The 23142-nt window shown below is 42.6% G+C and overlaps 1 protein-coding gene across 1 annotated transcript; it reads right to left on the bottom strand.

The window, feature by feature from the left end:
* Positions 1-9604: 9604 nt before the first annotated feature.
* On the bottom strand, positions 9605-21490 carry LOC101098280 (olfactory receptor 10T2-like). The gene is given in 2 exon segments (XM_045048642.1): positions 9605-10655; positions 21299-21490. Coding segments are annotated over 2 exon segments (1227 nt in total). The 3' UTR covers positions 9605-9620.
* Between the last annotated feature and the right edge of the window lie 1652 nt (positions 21491-23142).

Below are 23142 nucleotides of genomic sequence, written 5' to 3'. Positions count from 1 at the left end.
TGAACAAATGGTATAAACTTTGGCTTTCCAGGAAACATCTTAGAGACGCCAGTTCCCTATTTCGGCCATAGGTTTTCAGGAACTGACATGTTTCCATTGCGCTGGTGTCGCTGAAGGATGCAGGTTGATCATTGATATTGTGCAAATTGATATCGTGGTAAGATATATTACATATTGTGGCAATACGGTCACTGGAAGTTCTCTCTTTCTTTCAGGCTATATAAGTCTTTATAAGTGTGGCTAGACCCTAAAATGCCGATAGAAAGGAAGGAAGGAAGGAGGAGACATCAGTAAATCTGGTCAGAGTCCTTTATACTGTAGGCAAAGACCCCCGTTAACTACAAAGGTTTGCTCTGGGTTTCTCTGCTGCTGAATTGTAGTGAGGCTGAGGGAATCTCTTAGGGAAGGATGATTGTGGAACACAACAATTTTCAGGAAACTCTGGGTTCCTGAACATGATACCCTAACATGTCTTCGCTCTACTTCTCACAAGATACTGTAGTTGAGAAGTGAGTGTATATTTGGGTGAGGCACAAGATATACCCCCAAAGAAGACGGATCTGGGCCACCTATGCACATGCATCTTCTTCCCCCAAATTGGCATAAGTGGGTTCAAAGAGGGCCCTGAGGGTATATGACCACGTGGCCAGAAATGCCAGGATTTAGAGACGTTTTAAGGATTGGTTCAGGAGGTTGTCAGAAAATCTCTGTGTCATCCCTGTGGTGTAGACCTTTGGGCTGGGTAGTTTAATAGAATTTGAGCTACAGGGTGAGGATATAGTTAGTATCCAAGACCAAAGTGTGCCACTAAATCACCCCAGACGAGAGTTGTCACCTAGTACTGTTAACCATGTCATTCTGGCTGAAACCCTGGAACATAAGCTTATTTCTATAAAGGGCCAGGGTGGTGTTTTCAACAGTTCAGGATAACACTTTCCATCCCGTGAGCTATGAAACCAGGAAGGAAATCTGCTTTGCTGTTGGTACAAACCCAGAGCTTACTGTATTCTGTTATGCACACAAATGCAGTAGAAACACTAGGTGATCTTTTGAAAAAAGAAAATGAAGGCGCTACTCTGGGTTGTTACTGACTTCTCCAGAAGTGGTAGCGATCGTTGGAGCTTCAGTAGGACGGGAGGGATCGGTACATGCTGGGCCAGGCCTGGCGGAGCTCAGGAGTCCTATGCCCTTGGTCAACCATGACTGAGAGGATGCTTGTCTGCCATCTTTCACCTAATGCATGGAGAAAGCTCAGCATGTGCACCACTTGATTAGGTGGAGTGAGGTAAAGCGGGACAGAGATCCAGGCTCCAAGAATATCCCCTGCGGGGGAAGAAAGATATTTGTGCACAACCTGCTTTGGAGCCTGCGTTCGGGGGAGAGGCCATGTTGAAGGCTTCTTCGGGTTACCCACAGGAGGGACCTATAGATTTTGGGGACTTGGCCTTTGCCCCTAAGGAATTAAAATTAGTTTATGATCTTTTCTTTGTTGACTCCTCCCCCTCTCTCACTTTCTTCTGTAAATGGGCCCGCCATTTGTTGGTTCCTAAGATCTAAACTTTCTTCTCTTTGCCTCATCATTGTTCCTGAACGGTGAGGCAGCAAAACCTTCTTTATGACTTCTCTTACATGCCATTCCCCTTTCCATGACCTTGGTCCAAGTGTGAACAAAATGTAATGTAATTTAACAATCCCGTTGTTGATAATGTGATAATGACCACACACTGACCATAAGCTCAATTCTTACAGCGAATAGGAGAAGTAGCTATTTTATGGTATGGTTAAAACTGATTGAAAAATAATAAACATTTAAATGCATCCTGCTGGAGAGAAGACAGTCTCCTACATGTTTTATACATATTAACTCACGCGATCCTCACGACAATTCTCAGGTAGGCACCGTCATTCCCATTTCGCTTTATTTTGTTATCATTTTGTAACGTTTACTTATTTATTTTTGAGCAAGAGAGAGAGAGTGGGGGCTGGGGCTGGGGGACAGAGAGAGAAAGAGGGAGACAGAGGATCCAAAGCAGGCTCTGCACCATCAGTGGACAGCTTGATGCGGGGCTCACACTCATGAGCCATGATATCATGACCTGAGCCAAAGCCGGGCATTTAACCACCTGAGCCACCCAGGTGCCCCCATTCTTCCCATTTTATAGGGGAGGAGACAAAGGTCACATAACTAGTAAGCATTGTAAGTTCTGCTCCCAAACCCATGCTTAAACACTATACTCCACATTCAACAAATAATTATTGGAAGCCTACTTCATAATAAATAATGACATACAGCAGAGACACAGGGTCTCTTACACATAGAACATACATGATAGTGGAGGGCTGGGAGGCAGACAGTAAGCGAATAAAAATACTTCATGGGAGACAGCAACATCTAGTAGGATCCCAGACTGATTTGGGGAAGGATATCAAAGGGGAAAATAGGCTATTATTGCAAAGATGGTGGACAGAATGGGCCGCTCTGAGAAGGTGGCTTTGGGGAGAAGACCTAAAACAGGAACAAGAACCATGCCACGCAGTGTCTGGGAGGAGCGCGTTCATTCCAAGCAAAGGAACGAGACGAAAGCAGGGTTGTACTGGCTGTGTCCTGGAAACTCCCACATGGCTGGCTACGATGGAATAAATAGGGGAACATGGCAGGAGGTGAGGCCCGTGAGTTGGGGTCAGATCACAAAGGGGCCTCACAGGCCACTCCACCGGGACTGAAAGTCGTCGGAGAGTTCAGAATGAATGAAGAGCAGCTGTTCGGTAAAGGGAGGTGAACTCGTAAGCACAGGTGGTGTGTGGCCTCAACATTGGATGACTACAAAATGGCGCCCACTTGTGCGCCCACTCACAGCACAGTGACCCTGGTCTGCTTGTCTGCACCTGCACTAATTGAAAGTATGCCTCACCCATGCTCACAAACCGTTGTTCAGCATTGCTTACCAAGTGGCACCGAGCCAGTTGCCCTCTCCAGTTCACGCCCCCCATTGGCTAACTGTCTGTGGCCCACGGGGTTGCTTGGAACAGCTTCGGGACTTCCACTGCTGCTGGTACCCAATGCCTCCAACCAGTTGTCAGGTGCCTGTACAGAGGGGTGTTCCACGTGGAGGCAAGGGCGATGACTCCCTCCCAGTTCTTTGTCTCAGCTAATAGTTCCAAATTGGCTAGTTACATCATTGCGGTGAAGGAAATCGTATAGGTTACGGGGGATTCACATAAACTCAGTGTGAACTCAGTACGTTCGAAGATGTAGAAAGTATTCTTAATCTCTATCACAATAAAACTATCACCCATGTATTAGTAGTGACATCTTTGCTTACCACTGAAATGCCATATGTGCTTCAGAACCCATTTTTACATTTAAGGGGGAAAAAAGGAAATTCCTATGGGAGAGGTAGTTACTTCCATTTCCTGTGTCAAGACAAAAGTAGGCTACCAATATTCTTTAAATGAAGAACAACGATTTTCAAAATGTGAAATGAAAGTGGGACTCTTCAGTGGCTCAGTTAGTTAAGCCTCCGACTCTTGGTTTCTGCTCAGGTCACGATACCAGGGGTTTGTGAGTTTGAGCCCCGCATTGGGCCCTGGGTTGACAATGCAGGGTCGGCTTGGGATTCTCCTCTCCCTCTCTCTCTCTGCCCCTCCCCTGCTAGGGCACGCTCTCTCTCTCTCAAAATAAATAAATAAATTTTAAAAATGTGTTTAGTTACAAAGCGAAATATGTTTGAATATTATGGTATGTATTTAACCTTTTATTGATTTTAATGAGTGGTAGTGTTAGATACATGCATATCTACTAATTATAGTTTCATTTGTGCGCACGTCTATTTGTGTAAACAGGCAAGACTGAACAAAAGGCATAATAAGCCAGGTTATCACAGAAAAACTATACACTAAATCAAATATAGGAAAGATTGTTTACCAATAATAATCGCCACATAATAACCAGGTGGAAAAAGGGTCCTACAGTTAATCATTGTAGATGGTCACACATAATAACGAAGCACTAAGAAAGTTGGGAAGTGTGTTCCAACAAGATGATTGAGTCAGAATTTTATTTTTTTTTAATTTTTTTTAACGTTTATTTATTTTTGAGACAGAGAGAGACAGAGCATGAATGGGGGAGGGTCAGAGAGAGAGAGGGAGATACAGAATCTGAAACAAGCTTCAGGCTCTGAGCTGTCAGCACAGAGCCCGACGCGGGGCTTGAACTCACGAACCGCGAGATCATGACCTGAGCCGCAGTCGGACGCTTAACCGACTGAGCCACCCAGGCGCCCCTTGAGTCAAAATTTTAAAAAGGAGAAGTAACTCTTCAAACCCAGTTTTCATATCCCTGGAGACATATTTTAGATATCTCTGAAATATATTAATTATATTATTTTAAATATGTTTTATCAAATTATAATTTCTGTTATATTAAATACTAGGAACTTCTGTATAATAACTGTAATGAATGTTGTAATGTATAAACTTAACCAATGCTAACAGACTAAGTAAATACCCCACAATGATAGTGTAATAGCTCCTCGCAAGTTAAAGAATGATGATTTCATTAAAAAAATTAAAATCAGCATGGCAGTTACAGACTTGAAACCCCCCTGGTAAAATAATTAGATTTTTATTCTCGGGTATACTCAGCTGAGTCTTCATTTCTTTAATCCTTGTTCTTACTCATATTTTTATTCTTAGTGATTTCCTTCCTCCATTTTTATTACAGAAGAAAATATAAATACCAAATCGAAGTGCTACCATTTTATTAAACACAATTTTATGTAAACTCCTAGGCAATTTTCCTCTTTGATTTGCCTTCCTAGGGTTTCATTAATTTTACTAATTTCAAATATTTTCTGTTCCATAATTAGTTGTGTATTTAATGCTTAAATATAGAAAGATTGAGAGGGTTTAATGTTTGGGGAAAACAGTTTGATGTATTTATGTTGTCACTAAGAGGGCTTCAAGCCATTCGGACTTTAAGCCGGTGTGCATTTTAGTGAGTTTTTCCATGCACACACAAGAACCTCCCTGGACAATAAAAGTACACATATCAACAGGTTGAAATTCAAACTTAGGCAAGGAAGCAGGTGAGGATCAGATGTGGCTCAGTCGGTTGAGCGTCCAACTTGGGCTCAGGTCATGATCTCGTGGTCTGTGAATTCGAGCCCCACGTCTGGCTCTGGGATGACAGCTTGGAGCCTGGAGCCTGCTTGGGATTCTGTGTCTCCCCCTCTCTCTGCCCCTCCCCCATTCTCTCTCTCTCCTTATTAAAAAAATTTTTTTTTTAATTTGAAATGTTTGTTAAAATACTCTGCAGTGAGGTAGCCGTATGATCAGAGGGCTGGAAGCCAGTGCTGGGGCTGCGAGGCAGAAGCAGTTTCTCTGTGCTGTGGGCTGGGCTGGGGGCAGGAGGGAGGGAGTGGCATTTTTTCCTGCTGGATTACGAGAGACGTGGTAGAGATTTCACCGAAACTGAGAGCTGGCTGACTCGTGGGGGGACTCCAAGCCGAAAAATCACAGGCCCACAGATGGGCAATACTTCAGTTTTGAATGTTGTGGGATTCCAAGTATTTTGGAAATACCAGCAATGCCATTCAAAGCTGGGTGGAAGGAACCGGATGAGAGCAAGAAACATTGTTACTTATCTCTGACAAAAGAAGGGTGGAAACTGAAAGCAAATACCTAGAAAATTTTACAACAATTCAACTGAGTAATTTTATGTGTGTTAATCGAACAGTAAGACAAGAAAAGTTCTTGTGCGTCCTTTTGATTTCGAGTTTACATCATTCATTTTCATTGTATTTTACAAAGTCGCTGGCACCTAATAAATTTGGGGGGAAATTAGTCTTTTGCCTCAGAGAGATTGAAAAGCACAGTCGTAGAATTTTAAGGGAGCACTTGGCCATAAAATAGACTGGAAATAAAGGTCTTTGCGGGTCATGTTGCATTACTTGGATGTGATCTCATGAGAAATATACTTGAAAAAACTCTCAGAAACATTTAAAAATTTTGTTTTTACATTTATTCATTTAAAAAAAAATTTTTTTTTTCAACATTTATTTATTTTTGGGACAGAGAGAGACAGAGCATGAACGGGGGAGGGACAGAGAGAGAGGGAGAGACAGAATCACAAACAGGCTCCAGGCTCCGAGCCATCAGCCCAGAGCCTGACGCGGGGCTCGAACTCACGGACCGCGAGATCGTGACCTGGCTGAAGTCGGACGCTTAACCGACTGCGCCACCCAGGCGCCCCACATTTATTCATTTTTGAGAGACAGAGCACAATCGGGGGGGGGGCAGAGAGAGAGAGAGGGAGACACAGAATCCGAAGCAGGCTCCGGGCTATCAGCACAGAGCCCGACCCGGGCCCCAAACCCACAAGCTGAGATCATGACCTGAGTCAAAGTCCAAAAAGCTCAACCAACTGAGCCACGCAGGTGCCCCATCTCTTAGAAACGTTTATCTCAAGCATGTGTTAAAATTCACTAATGCACTAACAAGTAAGTCAGCAAGTGTTTCAAACACTAAGGAGTGTGAGTTTCAGGGGTGTTGTGGCCCTGGAGGAGAGACCAGTTTGGGAACCAGAATATTCACAAAGTCAGGGTGGTTGCAATTTTGTTTCAAATGTTCGTGAAAATACTGTGGCCAAGTGGGTTTTTGGTTTTGGTTTTTTACAAGAAAGTCTGCAGGGGGAGGATCTGAGGGGCAGGTGTGCAGACACTAGGTCAGAAGAAGAAAAACAGAGAAGCAGCTTCAACTGGAAATGGGGTAACAGGCTGGCTAACAGGCAAGCAAACCGCAGGGGCGCCCTGAGTCCTGAAAGAACGCAGCTTCTGACTGTCAACATCCCCCGGGGGTTGCCCCTCGCAAGCTGCGGACAGATCCTGCGGGTGACCCACTTCAGCCATTTCTCACTTTGAGGCTATTTTATTTTACTTTTTGACCCGGGCAGGAGTGTTTGGTCGGGATGAGCTACAAGGTTTCATTTGAGAAAGATAAGGGAGTCTGCGCCGTCGGGGATGGAGTCAAGGACGCGTTTTCAGGGGTTCCTGTGTGAGTTGAGGGCTCAGCTAGAGCGAGGAGAGAAGGTAAATCCTGGCCGCACACTCGAACCCAAACAGAAGTGAAGCCGCACGCTTCTGGGTCAAAAGCCAGTTTGCTTCAGGACGAGGAAGAAACCCCATCTGTGCGCCTTGGTTCCCTCGTCTCCGGACCTTGGCGGGGGTCATGCCAACGGCTACGGGGCAGGGTTGTGACTGTGAATTAAAGAGGGACAGGGCTAGGACCCGGGGAGTACACGTGTCGGGAGCTTCCATTAATGTGGGGGATGCGGAATAACATCCTTCCAAGAGCCACGTCTCCCGGGAAGCCCGCTGCAGTGGCGCGGGCACCAGCCCTGCCCAGTCCTGCCGCATCAGCTCGGGAAGGGCGCGGCGCAGGCAGGGGACCCGCAGCACAGCGAACCCGCCTGCGCTCCGCTTTGTCTGGAGACCATTCGGACCCTCTCTCTTTTTAGTTTCTATTTTTTTCTATTTAAGGTTTATTTATTTTAAGAAAGAGAGAGAGAGGGGAGGGGAAGGACAGAGAGAGAAGGAGAGAGAGAATCCCAAGTAGGCTCCGCACTGTGAGCGCAGAATGAACGCGGGGCCCCGACCCACCAACCGTGAGACCATGACCTGAGCTGGAATCAAGAGTCAGATGCTCAACCGACTGAGACGCCCAGGCACCCCCTGACCCTCTTGTTAAATGTCCCCGGGTTACTGAAAAATCCAGCTTAAGTAACCTCAAGAAGGAAGTGGCGAATTTCTGGCTAACCAGGCATGTGTGAATTTGGGCTACAACTTGAGGAAACAGGGCTGTAACTACCAACACGCCTGGACCTGGGGCACTTCTAAGGTTGTATGGCCTTAAATAGCATTCAAGGACAATTGACCAACTATGCGCCCCTCCCCCCCTTTTTTGGCTTATCATGTCTCTGTATCATCCAGAAGAAAAAAAGTCTTTACATCATTGAAAACACAAAACAGAAACTCTCTCACCCGACCCCAATAGGGTCAGACAGTTGGTTGATTAATTCAAAAAAGTCTGTCAGTGCAGAAAAGTGGAAAAAAAAAATGATGCTGATATAATTGAACTGCTTTATGTAGGCTCAAATGCTTAAATATACACATATTTATAAATATTTTCACTTAGGGTTAAGGCTGTTACTTTCAGCATTGGCCCCTTTAGAGCATATGTAGCAGAAGTCTACCCCTAATTCATTAGAAAACTTGTCATGAATTTACAGATGAAAAGGAACTTAGAGACTTGCAAAATAATCTGAGCAAATAACACTTCTAGATTTTCATGATTTCCTTTTCTTCTATTATTTTCTTGCTCATACTTAATTTTTCCAGAATACTCCATCTAGGTGTATTAGAAATGAATAACCTTTATTGCAGTCATACTTCACCAGGTTCTACGACAAATTACATTCCACAAGCAGAATAATTGGAGTAATAAATAGAACCATCACAGATGGTTTGGGGACGAACAGACAATTTCACTTGTAAGGGCTGAAACATACACACACCCGGGAAAGTAATGTAACAGACATAAGCGTTTATTACACTAAGGGAATGAGCCAGGGGACTTTCCACAGGGAAGAGAGTATGGTTGTTATATAAAAATATAAAATCATGTTCCCTGTTTTAATTGTATGATGTAATTTGCACAGTCATACAATTAATGATAAGTGTTTTTCCTTTGGGTGATGAAACACAATTTGAACAAATCAAGAGATTAAAAAAATTTTTTTTAATGTTTATTTTTGAGAGAGAGAGAGAGAGAGAGAGAGAGAGAGCATGAGTGGGGCAGGGGCAGAGAGAGAGGGAGGCACAGAATCTGAAGCAGGCTCCAGGGTCAGAGCTGAGAGCACAGAGCCCAACGCGGGGCTTGAAATCATGAATGGCGAGATCATGACCTGAGCCAAAGTCGAATGCTCGACTGACTGAGCCACCCAGGTGCCCCTGGGAGATTTTTATTCTAGTATGAGTTGGGTCACTGGGCAAAAAAAAAAGGTTTAATTAACAGTAATCAGCTCTCCCAATCAGAAGACAAGCTCTGTGTTCACTAGATAATTCACATATACATAGGGAAAAACAAACAAACAAACAAACCAACAGTGGTTCAGATGAAAAAAGAAATCCAAGGCTCATCAGTTTGAAGAGTTTTAAATACCATCGCAAATTACATGGCTTGAAATAATAGATTTAAAATAATAAAATAAAATAATAGATTTAAAACCAGTTCTATTTAGTATTTGTAGGTCCAATTATTACAATAAAGTGTTAGGTTCATGTAAGTTTCACGTTATGACCATTGCAGGGTCGGCCAGCTGCAAGATCTGGGCCATTTCCAACTGTGGCCACCTTTCAATTTGAGTATTATCTGCCCTTAGAAAAAATTATGCTTTTTTCTTTTGGCCAAGTGCAAATTTTTTTTTTAATTATTATTTTTTTTAACCAGGTGTTGGACAATGTAGCCTGTAGATTCACTCAGGTTTTTTTTTTTTTTTTTTTCTGGAATGGGAGCAAAGAAACAGGGAATAGTGGTCCCGGTCCTTGGAAACATTGTCCACGTCAGGACTGGATTGGTAAAAAGACAGAGAAAGCGTCCCGCCTTTGATTTCTCCTGTAACTTCCCTCGTTAATTTTAGGGTTTTTTGTTAGATCACCTTGGCGGCTCCAGGGCTTTCCCAAAAATCTTTTCGGGGCAGACTTCACCTCCTGATTCCTCAGACTGTAGACCAGAGGATTGAGCAGGGGAGTGACCACAGTGTAGGTCACTGCCACCAACTGATCCTTGTCTGAGGCAGACTTTGATCTGGGCCTCAGGTAGGTGATGGAGGCACAGCCGTAGTGCACGAAGACTACCGCGAGGTGGGGCAAAGGCCTTCTCTTCCCCTCAGCCCAGGGGATCTTCAGGATGGTGTTAACGATGAAGCCACAGGAGATCAGAATCAGCAGGAAAGGCGCCATGATCGCCAGAATGCTTCGGCTGAATGGAGCCGGTTCTTTCACATGGGTGTCTGCACAGGCCAACTTAGTGACGGACGCCATGTCACAGAAATAGCGGTTGACTCTGTTGGGACCACAGAAAGTCATGTCACAGATGAGTTTGGTGGCCAGCAAAGCAATGAAGAAGGCTGTGACTCCGGACAGGGAAACCAACCCCAACCCTACCCTCTTGTTCATGATGAGCGTGTAGCTCATAGGGTGGCAAATCGCCACCTAACGATCGTACCCCATCACAGCGATGAGAAAGCAATTGGTGCAGGCAAAGCCAAGGAAGAAGAGCTGCGTGGCACAGGCCACAGAGGAGATGCCCTTGGTGGCTGGGAGCAGGTGGGCCAGCAGCTGAGGGATGATGCCAAGAGTGTCGCAGGATTCGGAGAAGGAAAGGATGAACAGGAACCCATACGTGGGAGGGTGTAGAGTCCTGCTGCAGCGGATGACAGTCATGGTGGTGGCATCGGCCAGCAGGATGGTCACGTAGAGGAGAAGAAAGAGGACAGACGGCAGCAGTTGGAGTGCCCCCAGGCTAGAGAAGCCCACCAGGGTGAACTGGGTAACCACGGTGGTCCTGTTGAAGCCTTGCGTCTGGATGACTTCCTTCTGTGAATGAGTTTGGGAGAGACAAAATGATAACCATCTGTGTAGTAAGAACATTCTCCCAGTGCCTTCACTTTCAGTATCATATTTCCTGGCTCAGAATATTAATAGATCTCTCTCTCTCTCTCTCTGTCTCTCTCTCTCTCTCTGTCTCTCTCTCAACAAAGATATTCCTTTTGACAATTTTTAGAAGAAATTTTTAATCTCCAGTACTGGGAGAATGATTATATTAGAGAAATACACAACGGTTAAAAGAACCAACCACAGAAGCAAGTTTGATATTTCCAAAGGCTATATGAGGTTATGAGAACATTCTCCTACTGTAAGAGAAAAAGCAAGATATGAAGCCATATTTATAATAAGATTAGAGGTGATTTGGGTTTGCTTTCTATTTTTATGTTTTCCAAATATTTAACGAGAAACATATTTTAACTTGATGATTCTAAATATACTTCACTTTTATGTAGCCCAGAATATTTCCACCTCTTTTTGGCTACTGTCCAAACAGAAATAAGAATAATTTGCTACTTCTGAATGTGGTGCTATTATTTTTCCTAAATAAAAAAATGGCTTTTAGGGGCGCCTGAGTGGCTCAGTCGGTTAAGCGTCCGACTTCGGCTTGGGTCATGATCTCGTGGTCCGTGAGTTCAAGCCCCGCGTCGGGTTCTGTGCTGACAGCTCGGAGCCTGGAGCCTGCTTGAGATTCTGTGTCTCCCTCTCTCTCTGCCCCTCGCCCACTCATGCTCTGTCTCTCTCTCTCTCTCTCTGTCAAAAATAAATAAACATTAAAAAAAAGGCCTTTGAAATATCTACATATCTAAATTATGCATGTAATTTATAACATCTGCCAGTGCACATGATTATTGGTAGCAGTTGTAATGGATGGCCTGTCCTCTGACAACAGGCAGTCATCGTAGATGGCCTGCTAGGAAGGGGGCAAGCAAGAAAGCATGTCGGTGACCCAATACAATCAGCAGATGGGTGCAATGATAAAGGCGAACATTATTATTATTATTTTAAGTTCAAGAGCAATTCCTGGTGGACAAGAGTCTGAAAATCCAACTCATCATTCGATCTCCATCAGAAGGCACCTTGGGGAGTTGGGAATGGGGGTGGGGAGGTGAGGGGAAGGCAGATTTCTCTTGCTGTGATGAGGAAATGCATTTCCACTGTTCCCGTTGAACGCGGCCGTTCATGGCACTTTCGTTATCAGAGGCAGAGCAGTGACCTCACAGGCCCTGGTTTCCTTCAGGCGACGGACCATCTCTCCAGCGCTCTCTCCACATCACACCCTTGGAGATCTTTCTACCGGCGCATAGTTGAGTTAAGACAGCCCCTATAACATCCAGAGCCCTAATCATCTCACTTTCAGAGTCGGTTCAGAAATTTAGGAGAAACCAGGTTTACGCGTACCCCTCGACATCTCTCAGCTTGTTGGCCTCTCTAACGGCTGTACGTGGAAGGAGTGGCTTCACCTGAGGCACTTGTACAAGTTCATTCTTTATCACCCCTGCGAGGCTCCTTCGCTTAGGTGGTTCCACCCACCTGCCGTCATGACCCTTTCTCTTCGTGTGGCACTTTGCAGAAAACAAGAGGGTTTCACGTAAGCCTCACCACCCGGTAGACAGCACAAGTGTCTTTGTGTCCTTGTTACAGGCCACGTGAGTGCACGACGTGCTTTCTCCTGAGCAGAGTAACCTGGAAGGATCCTCATCTTTGCACTTACGGTGTTAAACTGAACTCATCTCCTATGTTTGGCTCCCTCTATAGATTATTAGCTTCTGTTTACAGGCCGGGATGACTTTTTTTATTAATAGCTGAATCCCTAGCATAAAGTGTGTGTCATAGGCTCAACATTTTTTGCCTGAATCGAATAGAAAACAGCTAAATAAGATGCTCAAGTAGTAGGGTCAGTGGCAAAATTTAAGTCTTTGAACTTTTTTTTAATTTTATTTATTTATTTATTTATTTATTTATTTATTTAATTTTTTTTTCAACGTTTATTTATTTTTGGGACAGAGACAGAGCATGAACGGGGGAGGGGCAGAGAGAGAGGGAGACACAGAATCGGAAACAGGCTCCAGGCTCTGAGCCATCAGCCCAGAGCCCGACGCGGGGCTCGAACTCCCGGACCGTGAGATCGTGACCTGGCTGAAGTCGGACGCTTAACCGACTGCGCCACCCAGGTGCCCCAGAGTCTTTGAACTTCTGATCTACTTTCTGCTCTGTGTCTTATGCCACTGCCATTTTATGTCAGAATCTGCCCCCACTTTTTCCACGGGACTAAAGCAAGCATGATCCCATGCTGCTCATCAAGTAAAACTCCTTTTGCCGTTTCTGACTTTTCTGGAATAATCTGATTGTAATTTTCAAATTTTCTTCAATTATCAAATTTTATATTTTTATAAAATATATTATTTTTATAAATGATATATATTATTTTAAAATATATATATTTTATATTATTTTAAATAAAATATATTTATTTTTTAAAATATATTTATTTGTTTTTGAGAGAGAGAGAGAGAGAGAGCAAGCAGGGGAGGGGCAGAGAGAGAGGGAGACACAGAATCTGGAGCAGGCTCCAGGCTCTGAGCTGTTGACACAGCCCGATGCGGGGCTCGAACTCACAGACCGCGAGATCATGACCTGAGCCGAAGTCGGAAGCTTAACCGACTGAGCCACCCAGGTACCCCTAACCTATTGTTTTCTGCATTCAAATCCCTATCGTGTCTCACATTCTCCAATAAACCTTCCCTATTAGAATCCACATAGATGCTTTTCCTCTTCATAACATTTAGAGATTTTGAAATCATACTTATATGTTGAATAAGTTGGATATTATCTTGTAGTTATATCTATCTATCTATCTATCATCTATCTATCGAGTAGTACTATATACTATACATATAGATTATTATATATACCATATATTCTAGACTAAATACTACATATTATATAGTACATTATACTATATTTTATATATAGTATAGAATATAGTATAATACTACATATAGTATAGGATGTATATAGAACATAGTACATAATACCACATAGAGTAGAGAATATATATAGTTTATAGTAACACACACACATTCACATACACACCTTCTATACGCTGTTTCTTTGAGGCAGGGGCCATGGCAATGTCTTCTGAATGATCCGTAGCACCCACCACACTACAGGGCACATAATAGGCTCTATAAACAAAAGCTTAATAAGTGATGACATGGCTTAATTCTCCTTTTGTTTCTGAGCTTTCTCATAGACTGTGATTTTATTTCCCCTAGAATGTGCTCTCTGCTCTTCTATTACAATCTATATCATTCCTAAGTTTTCTATTATTCTCCAAGTCACCTTTTTTAAAAAAAATCAAAATCTATGCTGATGCACTTTCCTGCCCTGCCTCTGTCACTTGTCTTGCTTCGTTTCTCGGCATTTCAATTTGATGGGAAATGTGCTATGTGTGCATATGTGTTTCTGTGTGTGTGTGCGTGCACACGCCATCAGAGTGGATGCTTCCTTCATTTCAAGAAAAAAGCAAATCAAGTTTTACTTTGGTGCAGAATCTTTTCCATAATAATAAAAAATTATTGTGCAAATCCATTCAAATTTGAAATCCTTGGTGGAAAATGTTTCCTTCTTCAGACAGTAACTGACACAGAAGATCCACTTACCCACTTATGTTCAAGTGATCAAGAAAGTTGACGTAAGACTTTTGAGTTTCATGGCTCACAGTCTTGTAGGTTTTTCGAATGTTGAAAAAGGCAGCAGTAGAAGGTCACTTGTAAAAGCCATGATGTCCGTCCTGAAAGAAGAAGCAATTGGGAAAAAAATGCCCTGAAACATTTCATAAAGTGTTAATCTAGACACTTAGATGTCCAAACCTTTTTGAGTCTTAAATAAGAGGTTGAAAATAGCCCATTCTATATTCATATGTCAATTCAGATTCTATAATTAAGTTGGAGAATATTTACAACCTTCTGGGATTCTAAGGACTAGGGACCTCTAGGTCTTAAGGGGAGCTAATGGGAGAAAGAAAACAAATGGCTGAATTTACGCAAGGGCATCTTATCTGATACAGAAGAGAGTAATTCAGATTGCAAAAAAACGTTCCCACTCTGTAAAGCACTAAAATGGTAAATAAGTATTCTTTTAGCATGGGGGGAGTTTAGTTACTTTCTGACAAAAAGGTTACAAAACACTGAGATGTCAAGAGAAAGCAAGTTTTCCAACGCCATGAAGACTGATTTGATAACGTGGAAGAGGTAAAGGCAAGGGTTGGTGATTATGTGGGAAATCTCCATCTCCCTTCTCTACTCAAAGTCTGAATAAAAGTCAGACAACTGGGTTTTTAAATGACCTTCAGGGAATTATTGCAAGGGAAAGACTTTTATTCGGCAACCACTCATAGAGTGTGGTGATTTGGAAGGCATAACATTAGGCATCACAGTGATTCAAAGATAAATAGATCACACCGATCGTTCTAACTTAGCAGGAAGACTAATACAAATGTAACAAGAGGCGTGCTAAAGCATGTGCCAGTGACATCAGGAGCGCTAGAAAGATGACAAGGTCCCAGTGAAGATCCACGAACACAATCAGGGCTGAGATTCATCCCATGACTTTATGAACAAAAACACTGGGAGTAGGAAAGCTAACTGGAAACTACTGAATGTCTAGTGCCAGGACGTTCAAGGGAAAACAAGTGAGGAGGAAGGCTGAGCACCTTCCTCCACCTTCTACCAGCACCTTCTGGTAGTAGCCAGTCTGGATATTCCAGCAAATCATCCTTCTGAAAACAACTAAAATTGCCAGGGGAATATTTAAAACATATATATAAATATGTTGACAAGCTGACAGCATAGCAGGAACTTTCAGATCAAAATCTGCAACAAAGCAAGAATCTAGAAAGATGAGTGGAATGTTGGAAGTTCCTTCCACACTGAAGACATTGACTTATCTGGAAGGAATGACAAACCCACGATGCTGATTTGAGGGAATCAGAGGAGGAAGATGTTTGCAATTAAACTCCAGTGCCCACCAAACTTGAGTCAAAAAATAGATCTTCTACTTTAAGCTCTAACTCTGAAGGATGGTGCCTTAGGATAAGCATGAAGCACAACTAAGCCCGCCCCTCAACTCACTGTTCGGAGACACTAATGGCAAAGTTGCCCCCAGGCTGACCAAAGACATGGGACAGGGTGGGGAAAATAAATCCATTTCAGAGAGGTTGTGAGCAGTAGGCCTTCATTCTTTTTTTTTTTTTTGGACAGAGAGAGCCAGAGCATGAACGGGGGAGGGGCAGAGAGAGAGGGAGACACAGAATCGGAAACAGGCTCCAGGCTCCGAGCCATCAGCCCAGAGCCCGACGCGGGGCTCGAACTCCCGGACCGCGAGATCGTGACCTGGCTGAAGTCGGACGCTTAACCGACTGCGCCACCCAGGCGCCCCAGTAGGCCTTCATTCTGATTTGCAGTTCAAGTTTGCATCTCTGCTTGGTCTAAGAAATTTGAGCCCTGAATTTAACTTATAGTGGATCTCAACTGGTAATCCTTCTAAAGATCCGCCGGACAGAAATAGATTATCTCCAGAGAAGGGAAACCTGCTTAGCTTCTACATAAGAACAAAATAGAAGGTATAAAAATAAAAACAAGAAAACATCTCTTCACATGTGGCACGATGGTCTACATAGAAAATCCCAAAGACTAGATCCAAAAACCCCTGAAAGTAACAGATGAGGTTAAAGCAAGCTGCAGGATACAGAGTTAATATACAAAAGTCCATCTTATGAAATTATAAAAATACTGATGAAAGAAATAGAAGATTTCTTTTTTTTTTAAAATTTTTTAAATGTTTATTTATTTTTGAGACAGAGAGAGACAGAGCATGAACGGGGGAGGGTCAGAGAGAGAGGGAGACACAGAATCTGAAACAGGCTCCAGGCTCTGAGCTGTCAGCGCAGAGCCCGACGCGGGGCTTGAATTCACGGACCATGAGATGGTGACCTGAGCCAAAGTCGGACGTTTAACCGACTGAGCCATCCAGGCGCCCCAGAAATAGAAGATTTCAATCAATGGAAAAAGAGTCCATGTTCATGGATAGGAAGACGCAGTATTGTTAAGATGTTAGCTCTCCCCAACTTGATCTATAAATTCAAGGCAATCCCAATCAAAATCCTAGCAACTTATTTTAGGTATATCAAGAAACTGGCCATGAAGTTTATATGGAAAGGCTAAAGACCCAGGATAGTCAACGCAGTATTGCATGTTAAGTACATTTTCTAGTTTCTATATCTGTTGTTTTAACATTTGGGGCCTTGACCAGGGAGAGACTGCCCTCCTAGGGTTAAAGGCTTCCAATTCCTGGCGATAACAGATGACTTTACTTAGAGCATGCCTTTCGTGTGCCAACTGAAGAGTCTAGGGCCCTTACTCTCAAAATGTCTGCTTTTTCAGGCTTTACATCATTTCCCTTTGCTGGTTATCCCAAGGCCATGTTTCAGACAACTAGGGATGGCCCCACACTCAGGAGCTCCCTGAAATTATCAAACTGGCCAGTCCTAAACCTGCTTAGCTTGCTTACCCTGCCTTGCCCTTTCCTTCCCATGAAAACCAAATAAAAAGGTGGAGGGGGGCAGGCGGGCAGGAAGGGAGATCTTTCTCATTTCCCCTTGTCCTCTCTGCCTGTGACCCAACTCAGTGTTCCTTGGTGTATTGACTTGAGTGGCATGGTGTAACTCCCCACCCCCACCCCCGTCATAGGAATTGTAACAAACTATCTTTTCAATGACAATTACCTCCTGATATGTTGGTCTATCTGAATAAAAATGAATCTACATTTTAAAACACGTTAAAAGAGAGCAATCAAATGGGAGGACTGATGCTACCTGACTTCAAGGCTTACTATAAAGTAACAGTAATCAAGACGGCATGGTCTTGGTGAAGGAATAAATAAATAGAAAAAGAAAGAAGCTATCCTATCATGAAAAGACATTGAAGAACCTTAAATGCGTATTGCTAAGTGAAAAAAGCCAGTCTGCAAAGGCTACATACTGTGTAACTTCCACTACCTGACACTCTGGGTAAAACCAAATTATAGAGACAGTGAAAAGATTGGTGGTTGTCCGGGGTTCAGGGAAGGTAGAGAGGGATAAAAAGGTAGAGTCTTGGGGATTTTTAGGGGGCTGAAACTATTCTCTGTGGTATTACAATGGCGGATGTGAGACATTATGCATTTGTGAAAACCTATAGAACCTATATACAATACAAAGTGTGAACCTCAATTTCAACTATAGACTTCAGTTAATACTAACGTGTTGATATTAGTTCAACAAATCCGACAGATGTGGGCTGCCTGGGTGGCTCGGTCAGTTAAGCATCTGATTCTTGATTTCAGCTTGGGTCATGATTTCACGGTTCCATGCTGTCAGTGAAGAGCCTGCCTGGGATTCCCTCTCTCTCTCTCAAAATAAATAAACAAACATTAAAAAAAAAACCTAAATTTGACAAATGTAGTCCAATATTTCAAGATGTTAGTCATAGGAGATGCTGGGTATATTGGTTGGGGAGGGTACATACGGGAACTCTGTGTTTTTATGCATTATTTTCTGTAAAGCTAAAGATACTCTGAAAAGATAAAAACATCAAATTCTCACACATGATATCCGGAGAAATTAACCAGACACACATAATTTCATTGTATAATGACCAAAAAAGGGTGAAAATTATGGTGATAGAAGCCAGGGTAAAGGTTAGGTTTGGGCGATAATGCCTGGGAAGAATCACAATGGAGCCTTATGAAGTTCTCACGATAATTTATTTATCTGGTGTGTTTAATTAATTAATTAAAAAATTTTTTTTTAATGTTTATTTATTTTTGAAAGAGAGACAGAGTGAGAGGTGGAGGGGCAGAGACAGAAGGAGTCACAGAATCCAAAGCAGGCTCCAGGCTCCGAGCTGTCAGCACAGAGCCCGACGCGGGGCTTGAACTCACGGAGTGTAAGATCATGACCTGAGCTGAAGTCAGACACTTAACCGACTGAGCCACCCAGGCGCCCCTGGTGTGTTTAATTTATAAAAACTCCTCAAACTATACAACTTCTGATCTGTGCACTTTATGCTTTAGAACATCTACTTTAGTTAACAAAAGAAAATAGGAGTTCCTCTTTTAGGAATAATAGATGAGGAAATTTTGACTCAACCCACCCACCAGGAATAACCAGAAAAGCTACAAGAAAATATTGGAGAAAAATTGGTTTGAAGACATCAGGACCCTAAGGAGCAGAATCCAGGAAAAGCAAGAAACCTGGAGAGATTGTTCTAGTACATGGGGAGCATCCACTCGCCAGAGAACCTGGCAGTTTTGGAAGAGACTACCAAAAAGTCAAGAGATTGAGACTCATGGAGTTGGACGACAAAAGACCACAATGGAGTGGTGAGCTGGTGAACTCCCCAAGCGTTTCAGTTGAGACCCACAAGAGGAACATAATAGGAATGAGGCAAAGAAGAAATAAACCACCAGCCTTCTCAGAGCCTGAGCCCGGTTTCAAAGAGCCTCAAATCCTGGCAGACCTGAACCAAGACTTCACCTAATATCTGCCCCCCATTGGTTTCTACTCTGACCAGTAGATCATAGTGGCATTCTGAGTCTCTCGGGATGTGCCTAAGCGTACGGACGGTATCTAAGAACCTCCACAAGGTCTGAATATTTTCCTTTATCCAGTGCACAGGCACTTTGGTAAGTGGTGGAGATCTCTCTGGGAATTACTGGGTCAAGATTTTCAGGATACAATTGTGGCCATGTTGTGCGTCCTTCCTCAAAATTATCCATCTTCTTTTACAATCAAGGAGTTTCAGGTTTGGGAATTGGTGTCGTACTGAAATTTAGGTAAGAGGCTATGAATTACCATACTGGCAACTTGCACAGTCATCCATCAGACATAGACTACGATCAAACAGTTTATTGATTGGCTGCTCATCTATTTTGTTGTCAGAAATCCCACGGTCAACTGGCCGTTTCCACAGATCTTTGCAGTTCATAGCACTAATCATCATCACATGCTTCAGTTTATATTGTTTATTGTCCACATCGTATCTCTGACAGTTTTGTGTGACCCCCAGGCTTCCATTCTCCAGAGTACTATTACCCATCACCTCTAGTCTATAATAGCAATCACCACAGAACTCTTTAAGGATGTTGATATTCACTACTGCATTCTGTAAATGCAACGAGGTCCCCTGGGTGTTGGTGGTTAGTGTTGTATATGGCAGTTTTCTATAGTGTTTCTATCCCAACACATTCATTTCCCAGAGCTTTTGGATTCATTATGGTGTGTTACAAAAGCTGTGCCCTTTCCAATGTATTAACCATAGGTCAATATTTAGTTCAGGCTTCAATTATTCTAGCAGACAATGCCTTTTCTGGAGGCATGAGTCCACCTATTAAATTCTGAATCCCAGTTGAGTGCTCCTGTATCAACGAATGTAACAAGATTGAAATTGATGTGTCTTCCCCTTTGGTCTAAGATCTTCACAGTTCTTTTTTTGCATAGGGACATGGCCTCCTGACCCCCACTGATACAAGTTGGCAGGACTGATAGGTTTTTGTTTTTTCTGTCTAAGCTACCTCAGAGCTGGCCTTCCACCCTTCTACCCAAATCTCGTTGTGATCTCAATCCTGTTGGGGGCCTGTTAGGTGAAGGGGCAACTAGCCCAGGTGCAACCACAGAGTCTTTTATGCAGAGGACGGTTGATTCCCTTAGATGTGTGGGGGTTGGGGTGGTATCTTCTTCAACAGACAAGGGTGGTTCAGGGGAACTGGAGAATCAAGACCTCGGCCTCACTTAGGTCATCTGAAATGTATTCATCCCACGTCTCATGTCTCCTTTAGCATAAGAGCTCTCATCAGGTTTATGTTTAAAAGCTAAATACACATCCAGACTGCGGACTTCACCCTCCGCGATGGCTGTCGTAAGACTCCAGATGATGTGGCCTCCTTCAAATTTGTTAAGAGGGCGTTCTGATTTTCCACGTCTTTTAAATTGTCTATTCATTACTCGTAACTTTGTCTGTGTTCACTCACTCTCTATCATTGTAAGAATACCAGGAGCTTAAAAATTCTGTATAGTCACTGTGACTGGCATGCCATCTGAGCCAAAGCACATGACTGCCTGATGCTGTGGTCTTCCTCCACAATTCAAACTATGCCACACTGATGCTTATCTGAGCATGAACTCATCCCTTTTCACACTAGTAAGGAGGTTATCTGTGTCTTCTTAGATAGATAAATAACTTCATCCTGGAAACCCATGTTTTTTAGTCATCTCTGTTCCTAGTCATTGCATCAGTCAAGGTCCCAACGGAAAATAAATGGCACATTAAAATTGAGGAAGTTCGAAGCATAGGAGAATTGCATAGACAACGGAGTTACTTGGGATTAGCGGCATCCTAGTTTTGATGTCCTTCATACTTTTATCCAATTACTGTAATTGATAAGTCAGCTTTCTGGGGAAGAAGGTAGGGTCAAAGATCTGGAGCGAATGGGTGTATTTTGAACATCAGCATGATATTAATTCCTGTTCTTGACAAGGGGAAGAATAAAAAAAGAAAATATAACGAAAGAAAATTTCAGATCATTATCTTCACCATAGATTTCACTTTCCACGTATCGGTATAAACGCCTCGGTTCATAGCCATTGGATCTGCAGTGCTCCCTGTGGGGAAAGTGTACTTAGCTGTCTCATTGACATCAAGCTTGACCATGAGACTTGCTTTAGCTAGGAAACGTAAAAGCTGGTGTGGACCACATTTTAGCAGAAGCTTTAAGAACCACGGCATAGATCTACCTGCCTCCTTCCCTTCCACAAGGAGAATGGCTGGCCACAGATAAGGGCAATTTCTTCATTCTGGATTGCAGAAAGGCGGAAACAGAGCCTGATATCAAAGTGGAACCACCTGGTATCCAAACACACCTGGCTCAAGAAACAAACCTTTGAAGTTGTCAACCACTTAGAATTTAGAAATGTCTATTATTACAGCGCAACTTGGTAAAATTTGGCTAATATGATGCAAAAGAAATACTCAAGGCTTACAAAGACCAAACAAAGAAATATAGTGCTAGCTGTATTAAAACGTGACATTTAGGCTCTATGGCAAAAAACATTACCAATGGTAAAGGAGTTTGGTTTACTATATATATATATATATATTTCTATTTCTATTTCTATTTCTATTTCTATATATATATATATATATATATATGATATGGTTTAATTCATTATTAGGAAGCTACCATAATTTGAATATATATACATATTTATAATATTTATGTAACATGTATATAAATATTAATAGACTTAAGGGAAGAAACAGAAAATCCACAGTCATTGTGGGGAGTTTAATACCCCTTTCTTGGTAAGTCATATAAAAAATAGAGTACAGATTAGTAAGGACACAGAAACACTGAACAATGTTAAAGCTTTTTATTTAGGAAAAAATAGCAAAATCCTTCAGCTAACAATTGCAGAATGTATATCTACACACTGGACAATAAAGAAAATTTCAACTCACATCAAAGGATTAAAATCACATAGAGCATGTTTTTATTTATTTATTTATTATTATTTTTTAAAATATAATTTATTATCAAATTGGCTACCATACAGTGTGTAAAGTGTGCTCTTGGTCTTGGGGTTAGATTCCCGTGGTTCATCCCTTACCTGCAACACGTGCCCTCCTCAATGCCCATCACCCATTTTCCCCTGTCCCCCATCAACCCTCAGTTTGTTCTCTGTATTTAAGTGTCTCTTATGGTTTGCTTCCCTCCCTCTCTGTTTGTAACTATTTTTTCCCCCTTCCCTTTCCCCATGGTCTTCTGTTAAGTTTCTCAATATCCACATAGGAGTGAAAACATATGGTTATCTGTCTTTCTCTGGCTGACTTATGTCACCCAGCATAATGCCTTCTAGTTCCATCCACATTGCTGCAGATGGCATGATTTCATTCTTTCTCATTGCCGAGTAGTGTTCCATTGTATATAAAATCAGATAGATCCTCTTTATCCATTCGTCAGTTGATGGACATTTGGGTTCCTTCCATAATTTGGCTTTTGCTGACAAAGCTGCCCTTCAAATCAGCACTCCTCTACCCTTTGGATAAATTCCTAGTAGTGCTACTGCTGAGTCATAGGGTAGTTCTATTTTTAATCTTTTGAGGAACCTCCACACTCTTTTCCAGAGCGGCTGCACCAGTTTGCATTCCCACCAACAGTGCAAGAGGGTTCCCATTACATAGAGCATACTTTTAGCCTACACTGCACATATCAATAACAACGCCAAAAACATAAAGCCCACAAAGGTCAGGGATGTTTCTTCACTTTGCTTCTGATCCATATCTGGTCCTAGAAGCATGCATGGTACATAGCAATCAATAAATATTTCCCGAATAAACAAATAAATACAAAGTATAGCTAGAAAATCCCCCATATGTTG

Source organism: Felis catus, chromosome F1 (assembly GCF_018350175.1).
Source record: "Felis catus isolate Fca126 chromosome F1, F.catus_Fca126_mat1.0, whole genome shotgun sequence".
NCBI classification, from domain to species: Eukaryota; Metazoa; Chordata; class Mammalia; order Carnivora; family Felidae; genus Felis; species Felis catus.
The sequence above is the reverse complement of the archived record's forward strand: the minus strand, read 5'-3'. Positions and strand labels throughout refer to the sequence as shown.